Source organism: Parasteatoda tepidariorum, chromosome 5 (assembly GCF_043381705.1).
Source record: "Parasteatoda tepidariorum isolate YZ-2023 chromosome 5, CAS_Ptep_4.0, whole genome shotgun sequence".
NCBI lineage: Eukaryota > Metazoa > Arthropoda > Arachnida > Araneae > Theridiidae > Parasteatoda > Parasteatoda tepidariorum.
Window position 1 is genome coordinate 43,387,481 of NC_092208.1, and position 17,051 is coordinate 43,404,531.

The 17,051-nt window shown below is 30.3% G+C and overlaps 1 protein-coding gene across 1 annotated transcript in view; it reads right to left on the bottom strand.

The window, feature by feature from the left end:
- The window catches only part of LOC107439110 (kelch-like protein 41), a gene marked incomplete in the record, with an annotated part of 65,599 nt that extends 52,019 nt beyond the window's left edge, over positions 1-13,580 (bottom strand). Inside the window, 3 exon segments of the mRNA XM_016051598.3 lie at positions 5,266-5,431; positions 10,200-10,321; positions 13,471-13,580. Coding sequence (XP_015907084.3) covers positions 5,266-5,431; positions 10,200-10,321; positions 13,471-13,530 — 348 coding nt within the window.
- Positions 13,581-17,051: the final 3,471 nt, after the last annotated feature.

The following is a 17,051-nucleotide window of genomic DNA, read 5'->3' on the forward strand; positions in this document are numbered from 1 at the left end:
TATATATTAGGGCCCCTCAGATAAACGAAATAAATTAGCGTTCAATGTTTTCACCATGTTCCTCTCAGAAGGTAGAACTTGATTTGTGGCTGTTCCATTATTCCTAGTAACCCTCCTAGTTCCTGAATTATCTGAACTTCCCAGCATGGCAATAAAGAATTCAAAGTTGTAATTTTGACTTTATGAACCGAATGGTTTTAAAATTAAAATTAAATTAATAAACGAAATTGCTTACCTGTAAATTATTTACCTCTCATTTTTAATTCATTCTTTTAAATTCTATTTCATTGTTTGTTTGTTTGTTTTTATTCTGTTGATTGTGACAATTGAAAACAAGAATTTTCAAGTCGGTCAGCAATAAAGAATGTATTTCTTCTGTTGGGGAATGAGTAAGGAATGATTTTGTGGCTATTATCCCCAAGGAAATGTTAAAATTCGTTTGAAATAAATACATTTTTCTTAGACTTCAGACACAAAAAAATTTTTATTTTTTATTTTCATTGTAAATTTAATTACATAAACATTGAGTGAATCTCAGAAGGGTCTAAGTTCCTTCATTTATAAAATGAGGATAAAGCCCCCTTGGTGCCACCATCCATGATAATATTTGTAGCTGATTATTGTTTAGTATATAGCGAGCTCTAGAATTAACTTCAAAAATATCCCTGTAGTGAATACCAGGAAAAAGCATACCTGGCAATTTGACCAATGTGCGCTTATCACATATACTAAAAGACTAGGATATTATTTACTCATACCGGTTGTTACGAAATAATTATCAAGTTGATGACAATACCCGTTTGAAACGAAATAATTACCCAGCATGGATGAGGCATACTCTTGCCCGATATTACCCACACTGATGTTTCCTAAAGTAAAGTCCCATTGCGTGATACAAATATTTCTTTTATCATTGCTAAGGGCGTTTGCCCAATCTACATTTGCTTGTTATTCTCTACAATGATGCTTTTCCTAATCTATCCCAATGGCATATTATAAGTATTAAGTAAATATTAAAATATTGCATAAATTGATAGTTCATATTTTATAACCGGCTTTGAACAGCCGACCCAATTTTTGGGTTTACGACTACTAATGTTCAATTCCGTAGCCTTGTAATTTTGAACCGAATCCGGAAGACAAGGGAACTCCTGGATCAAGTACTGGGAGAAGTTCTGCCTTCGTGGAGGACTAACCCGCATTTGCGCTACATGGAGAGGAAGACCACGAGAACCTCCCATGGTTAGCCTGATGGAAAAGGGACTCTAACCTATGATCCGTCTACCACAGAGGATATTTCATGCCAGCACCGTGGTCGGCGCATGCCGGGTGCGGATTCATATCGACTGGAATTTTAACCCGGTTCGCCTCATTGAAAGGTAACTGCTCTATCCCCTGAGCCATCGCGGTTCTTGCTAAATTAATAGTAATTAATACGTAATAAATATTCCACAGAAATTCAAAAAACGATTGAGTGAATGTCGTTACTCACCCGAATCCTATTGACATTCGCCATTACATACAGGTCATTAATATAAAGTTACGATTTCAATAAATACGAGGTATTTTAAGAAATAAAAGTAAATTGAGAAGAGAATTTAATTTAAATGTGCCTTTCGTTGACTTACTCATAAAAAAAGTTATAAATATGTGAAAAATATTATTTAAAGTAAAACTGAAATATAGGCAGTTTATCAATTCGACATTTCGAAAGCCAACGAAAAAAAAAACTGAACCCTCTTTGCTTGAATCAATTTGTTTTTATTCTTGCATTTGTGAAATGTATTCCTTTCGGAAAATTTAGAACAACTCCTATTTATCTTCTGATATAAAAATACTAGACATGGCTATATTTAAAAATATTCCATCTAGATTGTTTTTTTTTTTTTTTTTTTTTNTTTTTTTTTTTTTTTTTTTTTTTTTTTTTTTTTTTTTTTTTTTTTGTTATAAGAACTATTATTTTTTCTGTGTTGAAAGACATAAATAAATATATATCTTATTGAAATTGATATGTTATAAATAATGCTTATTCAATCTATTTAGAGATAACAAAATTTAAAATTTAAAAAAAAAACATTTTGAGAAGCGTTTTAAAATCCTTGGTCTAATGTTTCTAAATCCCCTTATCTTGGTCTTATATTTCAAATCGATTTGATTTCAAAAGACTAAAGAAAAGTATATTTCTTGAATATGGAAATTCTTATGAATACGATTCCTATGAATATGGAAAAATCGATTCTGCATGAAACCAATAAAGTGTGAATTATTTGTGACAAACCTAATAATGCCTAAATTAAACTATATTATGGGTATTTTCTTATTATAAGTACTATTATTTTTTTCTGAGTTGAAAGACATAAATAAATATATATCTTATTGAAATTGATATATTATAAATAATCCTTATTCAATCTATTTAGAGATAACAAAGTTTAAAATTTAAAAAAAAACATTTTGAGAAGCGTTTTAAAATCCTTGGTCTAATGTTTCTAAATCCCCTTATTTTGGTCTTATATTTCAAATCGATTTTAAAAGACTAAAGAAAAGTATATTTTTTGAATATGGAAATTCTTATGAATGCGATTCCTATGAATATGGAAAAATCGATTCTGCATGAAACCAATAAAGTGAGAATTATTTGTGGCAAACTTAATACTGCCTAAATTAAACTATATTGTGGGTATTTTTTCGTTATAAGTACTATTATTTTTTTCTGAGTTGAAAGACATAAATAAATATATATCTTATTAAAATTGATATGTTATAAATAATCCTTATTCAATCTATTTAGAGATAACAAAATTTAAAATTCAAAAAAAAACATTTTGAGAAGCGTTTTAAAAACCTTGGTCTAATATATCTAAATCCCCTTATCTAGGTCTTATATTTCAAATCGATATCAAGAGAATAAAGAAAAGTATATTTCTTGAATATGGAAATTCTTATGAATACGATTCTTATTAATATGGAAAAATCGAATCTGCATGGCACCAACAAAGTGGGAATTATTTGTGGCAAACCTAATAATGCCTAAATTAAACTATATTGGGGGTCAATATAGTTTAATTTAGGGGTCGACACAAAAGTGTCGTTTAATCAGGTTTAGCAATTACAATAATACGGTTTCACTTCACAACAACTCTAAGATTTAAACAAATTTGAACGATATTACGTTTCAAAACGTTCAAATAATTCTTATCTTGAGAAATCAGTGAAAATAATTGCAACATTCTAAATAACTTTTAATCTTGCTAACCGAATATAGTGCATGAGAATATAATATTGTAATCAAAATTTAACATATACTGGAATAAAAACTTAATGGATCTAAAAGAGCGAAATCGGTCCGTTTCAAAAATTAACAGTTTTAATGTGTTTTAACGCTGTCTTGATGTGACATCCATTTTATTCTGAAAATTATTTTTTATTATTTTTAAAAAATGTGAGAAATTTTCTTATATTGATCGACATTAGTTAAAATATTATAAGAATGTTTTTTTTCCTAATTACTATGCAATGTTTTAATCTCGTAACAATAGGTATAACATTTAATCAAAAATCAGAATTCCTTGAATCATAATGTCGTGAGAGTGTTATACAACCTTCTATAAGATATTAAATTTAGTAATTTTTTTCAATCAAATTTATCCATAATATTGAATAATCAAGTTAAAAAAGGATACAGCTCGTACGAAATTCAACTTCGCCTGTATTGTGATTGCATCGAGATGACTCAACATATTTCAAAATTTCTATTGGTGTGTTTGCACAACTTGTTATACTACTTCGTTAGATGTTATACAGTTTCAAACAATCGTTAGATGTTTGACGTTACAGTTTATATTAGTTAAGAACATATAGAGGGTAGATGAGTGCACATAGAACACTTAAGCCATTTTTAATAGTTTTTCAAGTATAACGTTAAACTTAGTAGCGTTTACTTCAGTAACATTACTCATATTGAAGAATAGAATTGGTACAACGCGTTCCAAAGTTTCTTTCTGTCAGTCAAGGTGGTTAGTTAGTTACATTTCTTATCTCCATCTATACTATAAACCATGAATATTATAGGCTTTTTATTAGTTGAGAGAAAATAAAAGGTAGATGAAAGCACAGTGAACACTCTCACAAATTTGAACAGTTTCTGTACAGAGTTAATAATCAATTTGATTTTTGGAAATATTTTATAGAGTAGTAGACAATAAAAAACTGAAGCTTTCAGAATTTTGGGTCATTTTTCCAAAATGTTAAAAGCCTCATCAAGGCAAAGTTCGAACTAAGTGGCGTTTCATATTAAACTTTGAATCACTTACCTATAGTGTTAGAAAATAACCTTAAATTAAGATTATAAAACAAAGAATCATACATAAGAGCATAAAATTAGCTAACAATGAAAGAAATGAAAGAAGCCTAGAAAGTTGGCAACCCTGCATGCATAACACTAAACTTGGAACGTTTAATTCAGTAATACTACTCATAATAAAGAATAGAAATGGCACAACACGTTCCAAAATTTCTAGCGATGTGTCAAGGCAGTTAGTAACATTTTTATCTTTAACACGTAGAATGCCACGTTAAATTTACAGGGTCTTACCCGTCTGGCCAAACGGTAAATAACTACAAACTAAATTGCAAATATTAGACAGATTTTGCTAGTTTTTATAAGGTTTAGCATGGCTTATCTGACAAAAGTGTTGAATTATATAAGCCTACGAATGGTTTAGAGATAGTGGTGGATAAAAATCTACTAAATTGAATTTATTAAACCAAGAATCAGAATTAAGATACTAACACTTGAAAATATTTATTCGCTGTCCGGAGCAAGTTGGCATCTCTGTGTATATAAATAAAACTATTTTTGTGTGTTCTATAATGCATTAATTTCCTCAAACCATTTTAGTAACTATAATAATATAAAAAATATAAAAAATTTACTCGAACTACGTACTTCTAATAATCTTGCCTTCGCCGGTCACTGGTGACCCCCGTGGCGCTACGAACAAACTCAGTGCCGGTCACCGGTGACAACGTGTTAAATATGATACAAACTAAAGCTGTTTTAGGATTTTTATTACTCGAGATAAAATATAGGGTAGATGAGAGCATATTGAACACTTTCAATATTTTGAACATTTTTCCGTAGGTAGCATTTAACTTAGAAGAGTTTAGTTCGATATTACTCACTTTTAAGAATAGAAATGATAACTATATAATTATCTTAAATTTGTATAAAATGATTATTGCGTATAATTAAGCATGACTTACATTAAATGTTTTAGCATTTGATTTCGCATCCAGTAGATGTTTCCTGAAGAACTTGGAGTAACATGAAAGGACTGTTTTGTGCGCTGGATACGACAATCCATGCAGTTTCACTTCGATGTCTGTGATTTTGTTGTCTTCCCATAACTCTGCAGCATGTTCTCCTAACCTATAAAAGATCATTCATGTTATCGTGCATACAAAAAAAAATAACTTTGAAATAAAGTTATATCAAGTTTAAAACGATAATTTTTATTGCACTAATTGAGGTACTTTAATAGAGGATGTTCCAAAATATTACTGATGATTTATGAAATCAGTTGTAGGTAAACCGAACGTTTTGTTTAGGAAGCAGAGCAAAACAGACCATTTCAACTGAAATATTTGCAAGGATGTCTTCTAATTTTGCCCTCAGACAGATCCAAATTGTTTCTGCAACTACTGGTTGGAAAATATTGTTTTATAATCTTTCACATTTATCAATGCCATCTATGGTGGAATTTTGTAAGTAATTTTAAAATTTAGGAAAAAAATGTCTGGTTTCTCAATGATAATGCTGGAAACCCAAACCGCGAAACTTCTTTCGGCATTTTCTTAAATAGTTTTTCAAATTACCGCTGATTTTTAGAACACGAAATAAAAATCCGGCTTATGGTTTATTGTTTTTCAGCAAATTTAAAAATTAGTATTTTTTAGTTAATTTTTACTACAGATCCAGATCAATTTTTTAATGCTCATTTTGTTGGCATAGATGGATATCCATGACTTTCAACTAAAATCATCAAAGACATGTTCTTACTCAGAAAGAGATGAATAATGTAAATTTAATCAGGGACAGTAAAAAGAACAAAAGTTTAAGCAAATATTTCGTGTTTTTATTTATTTATTTTTTTTACTCATTTTGGCAAAACAGATTCAACCTAAACTTGCATTATTTAGATAAAAGTGCAGTTTTTCATCTCTTTCTATTTTTAAGTAATATTATGAAGCTAAATATTCCTTAATGTTTTTTTTAAGAATTTGAAATTAATAGCATGAAAACTATTCATTCTAAACTTATACATTGAAACCTGTAACACTGAAGGGAGTTTGGGTCCCTGGAAAATAATTTGGAAGAGCCAAGTATGTACTTACGCAAAGGAGCAGTTGACATAGTTGTCTCTTGGTACAAATCAGTTCCTGGAGCCAACTACTTAGTGCACCAAAGAATTTTAATTTGTTTATAAAAATGTAATAATAAAGAAAATAAACAAAAATATATCTTACCTCAAAATTTGTCTTAAAATAAAAATGTATTCTTTACGTATGAAATTAAAAAATTTACATTAAAAAAGTTTTTAATTTTGGGATTTACAGTTATAACATCTATACGATGTTTAAATTTAATTTTAAAATAGAAATAAAAAACCAGGATATTACACTGTGAAATAAGTTTATAACATTATATAAAATAATTGAGTAGATTTTTTTACGAAGATTCGAAAATATCTTTTTGTTGGTTGGTGTAAAAAAGAATAATCTTAACAGAAACCATTTTGTAAACTTCATTTAAGAGAATAAAGAACCAACAGTATATAATTCTTAAAATTAACAATTACTTCCACAGGCGGATAAGTTGAATACTAAAAAATTTAAGAATAAATTCTTATAGCTACTTGTTAGAACTCGAAAGAAGTATAAGTTTGGATACATAAAAAATTATTCGGCCTTATTTTGTTTAATTTTAAGTCAGTCTGAACTTTTTCTACCTCAAACATTTTTCTTTATAATTATACAACTCAATATTCCATTGAGGATGACTATCTTTACTCTCTGATCAATAGAACAAGGATCTCCAGAAAAACTTTTAGCCTAAGGGTCAGACTGACAGAAATTCCAAGGACTAAGACTTATTTCGGAAAGAAGAATGTCTTTTCTTCTCCATTCCAACTTCCCAGCTTTAGATATTAAAGAAAAACTGCTCTTTTTTCCTGATTTTGGTATAAAAGTTTCAAGTATTTCCTTGTTTTTCCTTGTAAGATATTTTGAGCAATTTTACTTATTTCACCACAAGTTAGCTCATCATGCCAAGATACTGCAATTTTTCAACAGTAAATATTCATTTCAAGAACTAGTCTGGTAAAAAATATTAAGTTATAAGTTTTACGATCAAATTCATGACATTTATTACGATTAAATTATTCAATTCCATTTTGTATATCAGCCGTTGCGTTTCTTCTTTATTTTTTTTTTTTTACATATTTTATTCCACAAAACTTCGATTCTGAGTTTGCGACTATCCATGTTTGATTCCGAATCCAACCCAGAAGCAAACCCTGGATCAAGCATTGGGATAAACAAGCCTTTGTAGAAGAGTTTTTAATGGAACTAAGCTGCTATGTTACGTAAGAAAAGCCACGAAAACTTTCTATTGTAGGCCGATGGAAGGGGATTCTAACCCATGATCTATCACAGGGCTGTCCAACTGCAAAGAGCCCACGGGCCAGAATTCTGGTCACTGATCACTTGGCGGGCCGCAGTCTAAAAAAGTTGAACAATAACTTCTTACCTCTTATACAATAACAATTAATAGTTGAATTATTAATTATAAAATAATGGAACAAAAGGATTATAAAACAATTTGTTTATATTTTAATGGGAAAACTGAGGCCAATCAGCCTGAATAAGAAGTAGGCGGGCAACACAATATGCGTTTTTGGGCCGCATGCGGCCCGCGGCCGCCAGTTGGACAGCCCTGATCTATCATATACAACGTCACTGCGAACCGATAGCAGAATTCATATCGACCAGCCACGGCTGGGATTCGAGCCTGAGTCAAACGGAGGCAAACGCTCTTCCTCTTGAGCCACTGTGGCTTTATTTCTTCTGATTTTATTTTATAACCTTCGTTGAACAGGCGAGCCTGTTTTGGGTTTACGACTACTAATATTCAACTCCATAGCCTTGTAATTTTGAACCAATCCAGAGGACAAGGAAACTCATGGATTAAGTATTGAGAGAAATTTGCCTTAGTGGGGGACTTTTTGGTGGCACTAACCCCCATTTGCGATACATGGAGAGGAAAACTCCGAAAATCTTTCACGATTAGCCTGATGGCAAGAAGACTCTAACCCATGATCCATCTACAACTTATGAGCTCAGTGGTCAGTGGAAGCCGGGAGCAAAATTCGTACCGACCAGCCATCTATTCGAGCCTGAATCTTTTCATTGGGAGGCAAACGCTCTACCCTGTGAACCACAGCGACATTGCTTCTTATGATTGTTATTTTATAAGATTTACTCACGTTTTAAGTATTAAAATGTAATCAACATGAATTATAGTGGGTTAACTGACATGTCTGGCGTGCCATAGCGGTGGGTGATGCTTGAGGCGTAACTCTGATCCATGGGTCGTAGTTCAGACCAGATTAATGATCCAAGTGATATATTNCAATAACAATTAATAGTTGAATTATTAATTATAAAACAATGGAACAAAAGGATTATAAAACAATTTGCTTACATTTTAATGGGAAAACTGAGGCCGATCAGCCTGAATAAGAAGTAGGCGGGCAACACAATATGCGTTTTTGGGCCACATGCGGCCCGCGGCCGCCAGTTGGACAGCCCTGATCTATCATATACAACGTCACTGCGAACCGATAGCAGAATTCATATCGACCAGCCACGGCTGGGATTCGAGCCTGAGTCAAACGGAGGCAAACGCTCTGCCTCTTGAGCCACTGAGGCTTTATTTCTTCTGATTTTATTTTATAACCTTCGTTGAACAGACGAGCCTGTTTTGGGTTTACGACTACTACTATTCAACTCCAAAGCCTTGTAATTTTGAACCAATCCAGAGGACAAGGAAACTCATGGATTAAGTATTGGGAGAAATTTGCCTTAGTGGGGGACTTTTTGGATGGCACTAACCCACATTTGCGATGCATGGAGAGGAAAACTCCGAAAATCTTTCACGATTAGCCTGATGGCAAGAAGACTCTAACCCATGATCCATCTACAACTTATTAGCTCAGTGGTCAGTGGAAGCTGGGAGCAAAATTCGTATCTACCAGCCATCTATTCGAGGCTGAATCTTTTCATTGGGAGGCAAACGCTCTACCCTCTAAAACACAGCGACATTGCTTCTTATGATTGTTATTTTATAAGATTTACTCACGTTTTAAGTTTTAAAATGTAATCAACATAAATTATAGTGGGTCAACTGACATGTCTGGCGTGCCATAGCGGGGGATGATGCTTGTGGTGTGACTCTGATCCATTGGTCGTAGTTCAGACCAGATTAATGATCCAAGTGATATATTATTGCGGATAGATCAGATTTTTTTTCATATGAAATTTCTGTTCATTTATTTTCGTTCTTATCTTCGATTCCAAGAAATCAACATGAAAAGTTCAACGGTGATCTCAAAAAAACTTACCTTAAAACTGTGTTACACCCAAAACTTTTTCTCACGCTTAACGTGTATGACACAACTTCTTGGCTGTTCTTTTTCACTTATAATTCAGAGCTACCAAGACTATTTTTTTTAAAATTTTACTTAGGTAACTTCCTTGGTGTTTTTTTTTTTCAGTTACAGTTTCTGAACTGCTATAACCAAATTTTTCTATTTTTCATAGATAATGATAGGACTCTTCTTCTTTGGTGTTCCTTTTCATTTATGAACCAAGTTTTTTCTTCATAGAATACGTGTAGGGTTCAGTTTTTTTGGTGTTCCTTTTCATTTACAATTTCAGAATAGCCACAGCATTTTTTTTAAATTTCGCCTAAATAACGGTATAACTCACCTTCTTTGATGTTCCTTGTCCCTTACGATTTCGGAATTACCATAACCAATTTTTTCTCGCAAAATACTAATAAGATTTGTTTTCTTTTTCATTTATAATTTAGGAGCACCCTTAAAAAATTTTCTCGCATAGAAAACAGTTTAGCTTACCTTCTTTGGTGTTCCTTTTCATTTACAATTTCAGAACAAAAGGATGTAGAAGAAAAGTTCTTGTAACTTGCATCATCGTACCTTCGAATGGTTTTAAAACTTAGCTTCTTGATTTTTTTGCTCTGAGAAAAAAGATGTTCTTTTTGCAATAGAGATGAAAAACTAAACTTTTCGCATTGAAAATATTATATATAGTCTGATTTTTCATCAGATACTATATTCTCTTAGATATTTAATCTCGTTTATATATATTCCTTTATACTGGTATCTCTTTTATATATATATTTTTTCTGACGATCAAATTTTAAGAAAAATATATTTTGGTATTTTTAATTATAAAAAGCAATCTAATAGTTATTAAAAATATTTCCGTTGGATTATCAGAATTATATTTGTATTAAAATATAAAATTCAAAAAAACTGATTTGAAAAATGTTTTTTGATTCATATTCAAAAGCTTATCAATAATTTATTTTGTAAATTAAAAAAATTTCAACAATGAATAATTTTTCTCTTAATCTAAATGACAACAAATAAGTTCAAATTTGAAAAATTATTGTTTGGAAAGTGAACCGGGGTTGGAAAACTCAGAAAAAGACACCGGTGTTTCATACTGCATTTCATAACCATAAATTATTAAAATGCTAAATTTTTCAAATTTTTTGACCTGCATTAACACAAAATAAAGAAAATGTAAGAAAAAACGTTTAATAAAAATTCTACGTCAAAGGGAAAAATATTTTTGTACTTTGACTTCTAATTCAAATATAGTAGTTATTATTTGATTGCATTATGTTAGAAAGAACGATCTTATTTCTGGAAAATAAATCTTAATATTGAAACAATTTGTTTGTTTTTAAGAAAAGAAACAGCAATCACAAATTAGATAATTTTTTAAATCAGTGTGTATTAAAATTATTTACATTCAGCAGGGTTTACAGTCATTCAAATTCCAGTTATTGAACTAAAAATTAATTGTCAAAGTAAAAATATTTGATATCATTGGAAGAAATTTTTTTAAAGCTTACAAATTAATTGATTTGCATGCACATCTATGTGTACTTAAGTATCTGACTTAAGTAGTCATATTTTAAGGAAAGATTACAGTCTATTTAGAAACACTAATTCTCTCTAATATTTAAAATTTAACCTTTTGCACTCTCAATAATGCTATGAAGAATACTAATGAGTATTTTCACGGTGATTTATATTGCGAAAATATTTAAATCAGTGCATAGTACGACTTCTGTTCCCTGATATTCATATTATAGTCCTTAAAATTCCAATAATATATAGGGGAGAGTGGGGACAATTGTAAAATTTTTTACTTAACTATTTTTAACTAACAAAAAATCCAATATATTATTAGTATTAATTGACAGACGAGTTAAGTAGATTATCCTCTACTAAAAAAAAAATAAATACCTTATTTTAAATGTTATTATATTAGTTATTAACAATTTTTGACAGTCGTGCACTTGTTACAATTGTCCCCACTTACGGGGTCAATTGTAACAGTTCATAAATTCAACTAAAACATAGTTAATTATACATATTATCATAGTTGTGATATATTTTTTTATTGATCAAAATAGTAGTGATATTTTAGGAGTAAAAATAATAATGAGCAGAGATCTAAAGGGTTAAACTATTAACTTTAGGGGGTTAAAAATTTTAATTTATGCAGTGAAAGGTGACAAATAAAATAATACACATGCAACATAATATAAATGATATAGGAAACAATTGGTGGTTCTTAAAGAGTTAAGTAATGGTTTGTAAACATAAGATTATTTATTTTCAGCTGTTACAATCGTCCCCAAGACGCCATTTCAGCTTCATTTGTTAAAAACAATGATAGTAGTTAATTAACAAAACTAATCTTTTTTCTGAAATGTTAATTAAGGTGTCCACTTACATATTTGGTTAATAATTTTTATTTGTTTAAACAAAATTACTTTGGTACAATATAATATTCTAATACCAAAAAAAGTACTTACGTAGCGTGAAAATATCTTTTGTGATATAACTCTTTCAAAAGTACATAAAAATGGTTGCCAGCAGGGGTGTACATATAGATTTATTAAATACACCTTGTGCGCCACCTAGGAACCAAATCTAAAACCCGACACTCGAAATTTTGGCTCTGTTACAATCGTACCCTGTTACAATTGATCCCACTCTCCCCTATAGACTAATTTACAATAGTGGATGATGGATTTTACTTGAAATATACAAAAGTTTTCATAATTCATAAAAATTTAAAATTTTGAAATCAGCAATTAAAAACAAATTCAGATTAATTTATTTTGGAAGCAGAATAATTTATTTTGCTCGTATATAATTGAATAACATATTAATATACATTTATTATACATAGTACATAATACATAATATATTTATACATAATATATTTATTCGAATAACACAGTACACTTCTGTAATACCATGGAAATAAAACAAATGATAATATATTAAATTGCTACTTTACATGTTAGCAATTAAGGCAAATTTCTTGCATTTCAGAAGGTCTATATTTTTTTATTTCAAAAATAAAAAAAATCCATATGCATTCAAAATTTTTAAATATTACAATATTTTATATGAAAAACAATTAAAATTCAATCAAAACAAATACATAATAACACGATTTGACGAAGGCTTAACTTTCGCTTTATATATGAAATTATTGAACTATTTCTATTGACATAGAAATTTATTATTCATGAAAAAGGTTTAACTCACTATGTAATTTTATCACATTAATATAAATATAAGAATAAATGTATCATGAATATGGAAATATAATAATATGAATAAAATGATATAAATGTAATAATATAAATATAATATCAATATGATAATATAAATTTAATAATATAAATATAATAATATAAACCCGGACGTGGTGACGGACGAGCCATGGATGTTCTTTCATTTTCTGTACTATTTGTCCTTAATGTGGAAGCAACGTTGGCCCACCTAACACGGTGCCGTATCAATATATATCCGCCCCAAATACGCCTAAATTGTCTACTGTCAACCCAGGTGGCCATTGGAAAAAAATATAGAAACATTTATTAATATAAATATAAATATAGAAAAATAAATATACTAGCAATATAAGTTTTATTAATTATTTTGTTTAAATATCTTAGAGTTTTAGGTTCATTTAGCTATTCTTTAGCTAAAAAAAGACACCAATCAATACTTAACACAATTAAAAGTTAAGATATCTTTCAAATGAAGGTTGATTATTATTATTAATTACCTTTCCCATTATCGATTTCCTACGTAATTTGTCCTGAGTAATTAAAAATTTTGATTTCATATAAACGGTTAAGCTAATTTTTATATATGGTTACATAAATTTGTTTTAATTTACATTTTTCAAACAAAATGTTGCCAAGAAAAGCTAAAAAAAATAGTTGATGTTCAGAAAATAATGATAAATCTACAATATGGGATTACCGTTATAATAACTTCAACTTTTTTGTTGACAGAAAAAAATAATAAAAGCTAATTCACGAGCCATTTTTAAATCAGACTAGCTTTGTTTTTCCGAAGCGTACATTATGAGAATAATTTTTATGACTTAAGATTATGAATGTAGGGATATCTAATTCTAGATGGGTGCTGTTCTTATGAAATTTTAATAGTTTATATGATTTTAATATTGTTTATAGCGAAAATTGTGGTTAAAAAATCGGGTAATTTTGACTCTTTCCATCTTAAGCCATTTCATGAGTAAAATCATCTATAATGGGATTAAGTGGTAGAAATTGTTAAAAGTGGTAGAAACTCAATTCATTTTTATTTATTTACTATCTCTTTATTTATTTAATTATAACTGTCAATGGAACTTACATTTAAAATTACTCACACTTAAAACATAAACATTCTTCACATTTATGTTCAATAACAAACTGGAAAAAAAATGCTAGAAAAAGTTGTTAATTTTAATTTTTTTTAATAAAATTTTAAATTTTATTTGTCACCACTTTTTGCATGCATAGACGCCTGTATATGTCTATATCTACAGGGGTTGGACAAAAATAAGAACATTCTTCTATACTAGTTCTATGTAAACCATCTTTTTTAACAGCAAATGCTTTATTTTATTTTATAAACGTTGTTGAACAGCCGAGACAATTTTTTGGGTTCACGACTAGTAATGTTGAACTCCGTAGCCTTGTAATTTTGAACCCAATCCAGAAGATAAGGGAACTCCTGAATCAAGTATTGGTAGAAGTTTTGGCTGCTCCCAATACAATCGGTTGATACAATCTTCTTTTTTTAACAGTAAATGTTTTGAAAGATTTTACATGGAAAATCTCTTGGGGCAATCGGAAATAGTATGCTTGAAGCTTTTAGACACGATATAATTTTTACCCATGCCAAATTTGGATAGACCAAAATTAGCATTGAAATTTAATAAATTCTTCGTAGCTTTGAGATCGACAAAAATGATTAGAGGAAGTTAACAACTAATATATAGCTTTAATACCAGTGATTTTGAAATCATACTATGGGATTGCGATATTTATATAAAATTGCTTTTAAAATTGCAGAGGTAAGAAGGAAAAAAGTCTTTTTATCTTCTTGCTCCTTTTCTGGTCGATATAAATTTTGCAAATATAAAAATGACATTATTTCTTAAAGCTTTCAAATTTAGCTAACAGTTTTGCCATGTAAAATCTTCCAAAAAATTTGCTGTCAAAAAAAAAGATTGTTGAGATAGAGTTAGTATAAAAGTGCTTCCATATTTTTGTTCAACTCCAGTATATTATATCAAACACTAGTACGTATTTTTTCTAAAAATCGATAGATTTCTTTTTCGCTGTATCAATATAGATTTGAAATGTCTTATTATTTTAGTAAGTAGGTCGCCATAAGCATAAACGCTTAAACGAACATTTCGCAAATTTCTTGGTGAAAAAGTTCGTGATCGCTGCCCAACATGAGTAGGCTGTCTACTTATAAAATAATTCATGCATTTCTTTTAGGAGAAAAAACATGCTTGTGATCTAAGACTTGGGCAGAAATTTTAAAAGCAGCCAGAACATTTTAAAATATCGCTAGCAATTAACTGAGCTACTAACTGATAACTATACCTGGTCACATAATTTAATGAAAAAGCGACACAAGCATACATTTACGCTACCCTTAAGTTTGCCCGAAAAGGGCTCCGTTGGAAGAGGGAACAGTTTCAGTTCATTTTCTGAAAAAGGGTAAAACACTGAATTGGTTGTCTGTTCATTAGGGGTTTTTTATTTGTCCTTTTAATCCTGTTTAAACTTTTTATTTTATTTTAGTTATATATTTTTTAGTCATATAAGGTGTCCAGTAAATATTGCGACAAACTTCGAGTGGACGTAGGGCTCTTCATAAGGAACAAGAATTACCTAGGAAACCATGCCTGGAAATGTCATCTTATGCTGCTATGGGGGTGTACCTTTAAACTAGTACTTTTATTTTTTTAAATAATTTGAATTGATGTTAATTTTATGTTACTATTATTTTATTTTATAACCGTCGTTGAACAGCTCACCGAATTTTTAGTTTACGACTGCCAATGTTCAACTCCATATCCTTTTAATTTTGAACCCAATTCAGAACACAAGGGAACACTTAGATCAAGCATTGGGAGAAATATGCCTTCATGGAAGACTCTCTGATGGAACTTACCCGCATTTGCGTTACATGGAGAAGAAAATCACGAAAATCTCTCATGGTTAGCCTGATGGCAAGAGAACTCTAATCTATAATCCGTTTACCACTAAGGACGTTTAACTTCAGCAGTGTGGTCGGTGCGAGCTGGGTGCGAAATTCATATCGACCAGCTATCGCCGGGATTCGAACCCGGTTCACCTCATTGAAAGGCGAACGCGCTATCCCCTGAGCCACTACGGCTCTTATGTTACTGTTATTATAACCGGAGTGAAGCAGCCAAATAAATTTTGAGTTAACGACGACTGTTCAACGCCGTAGCCTTGTAATTTTGTACCGACCCAGAAGACAAGGGAACTCAAGGATCGAGTATTGGGAGAAATTTTGCCTTCGTGGAGGACTTTTTGATGGAACTAACCCACATATACATTGCATCGAGAGAAAAACCACGAAAACCTCCCACAGTTAGCCTGACAGCAAGGGGACTCTAACCCATGATCCGTCTACCACAGAGGATATTTTTATCGAAATTTAATGATTAGGCGAGCTTGACCAGTCAGTCGGCTAATTTTGTACCTTGTCCAAGTAATATTATACCTATTTGAAAGCAGTTTTTGACAATAATTCATATGAAACAAAAAATTAAGATAATATAAATAAATAAAAGTACCTGATGTTCAAAGGTTCATTAGGAAAGCACTTGTAGCGGCTCACGAAAATATTTCCGGTCAGTAATTCTTAATACTTCTGATGTATCCTACTTCCCTTAGAATTTTGTCGCAACATTTACAGAACATCGTATATGCTTTTTTTTTATATACAACTTTATTGCATATACGTACTCTTACTATGTGATTACTGATTATACTACTTTTTGATTGTAGATTAATATAGTTAGTCAAAGAAAATATTGAATTAGTTTTAATAACTCACTAATTTTAAGCCATTTATATTTGTGCGATACAAAATACTTTTTTTTCCAACCCATTAAATTGATAATCGAATATTATTCCTCTTCAACTTATTATTTAATCTATTTTTGAGATTTCATTCAACAACATAATTACTTAAAAATCGGAAGCTCCGCTCACCAACCCTCAAGATTGCAGTTCAGTTGTTTTTTTAAAAATTACCAATTTCAACAAAAGCAGAGAACACATTATTAACAAAATAATACAAATC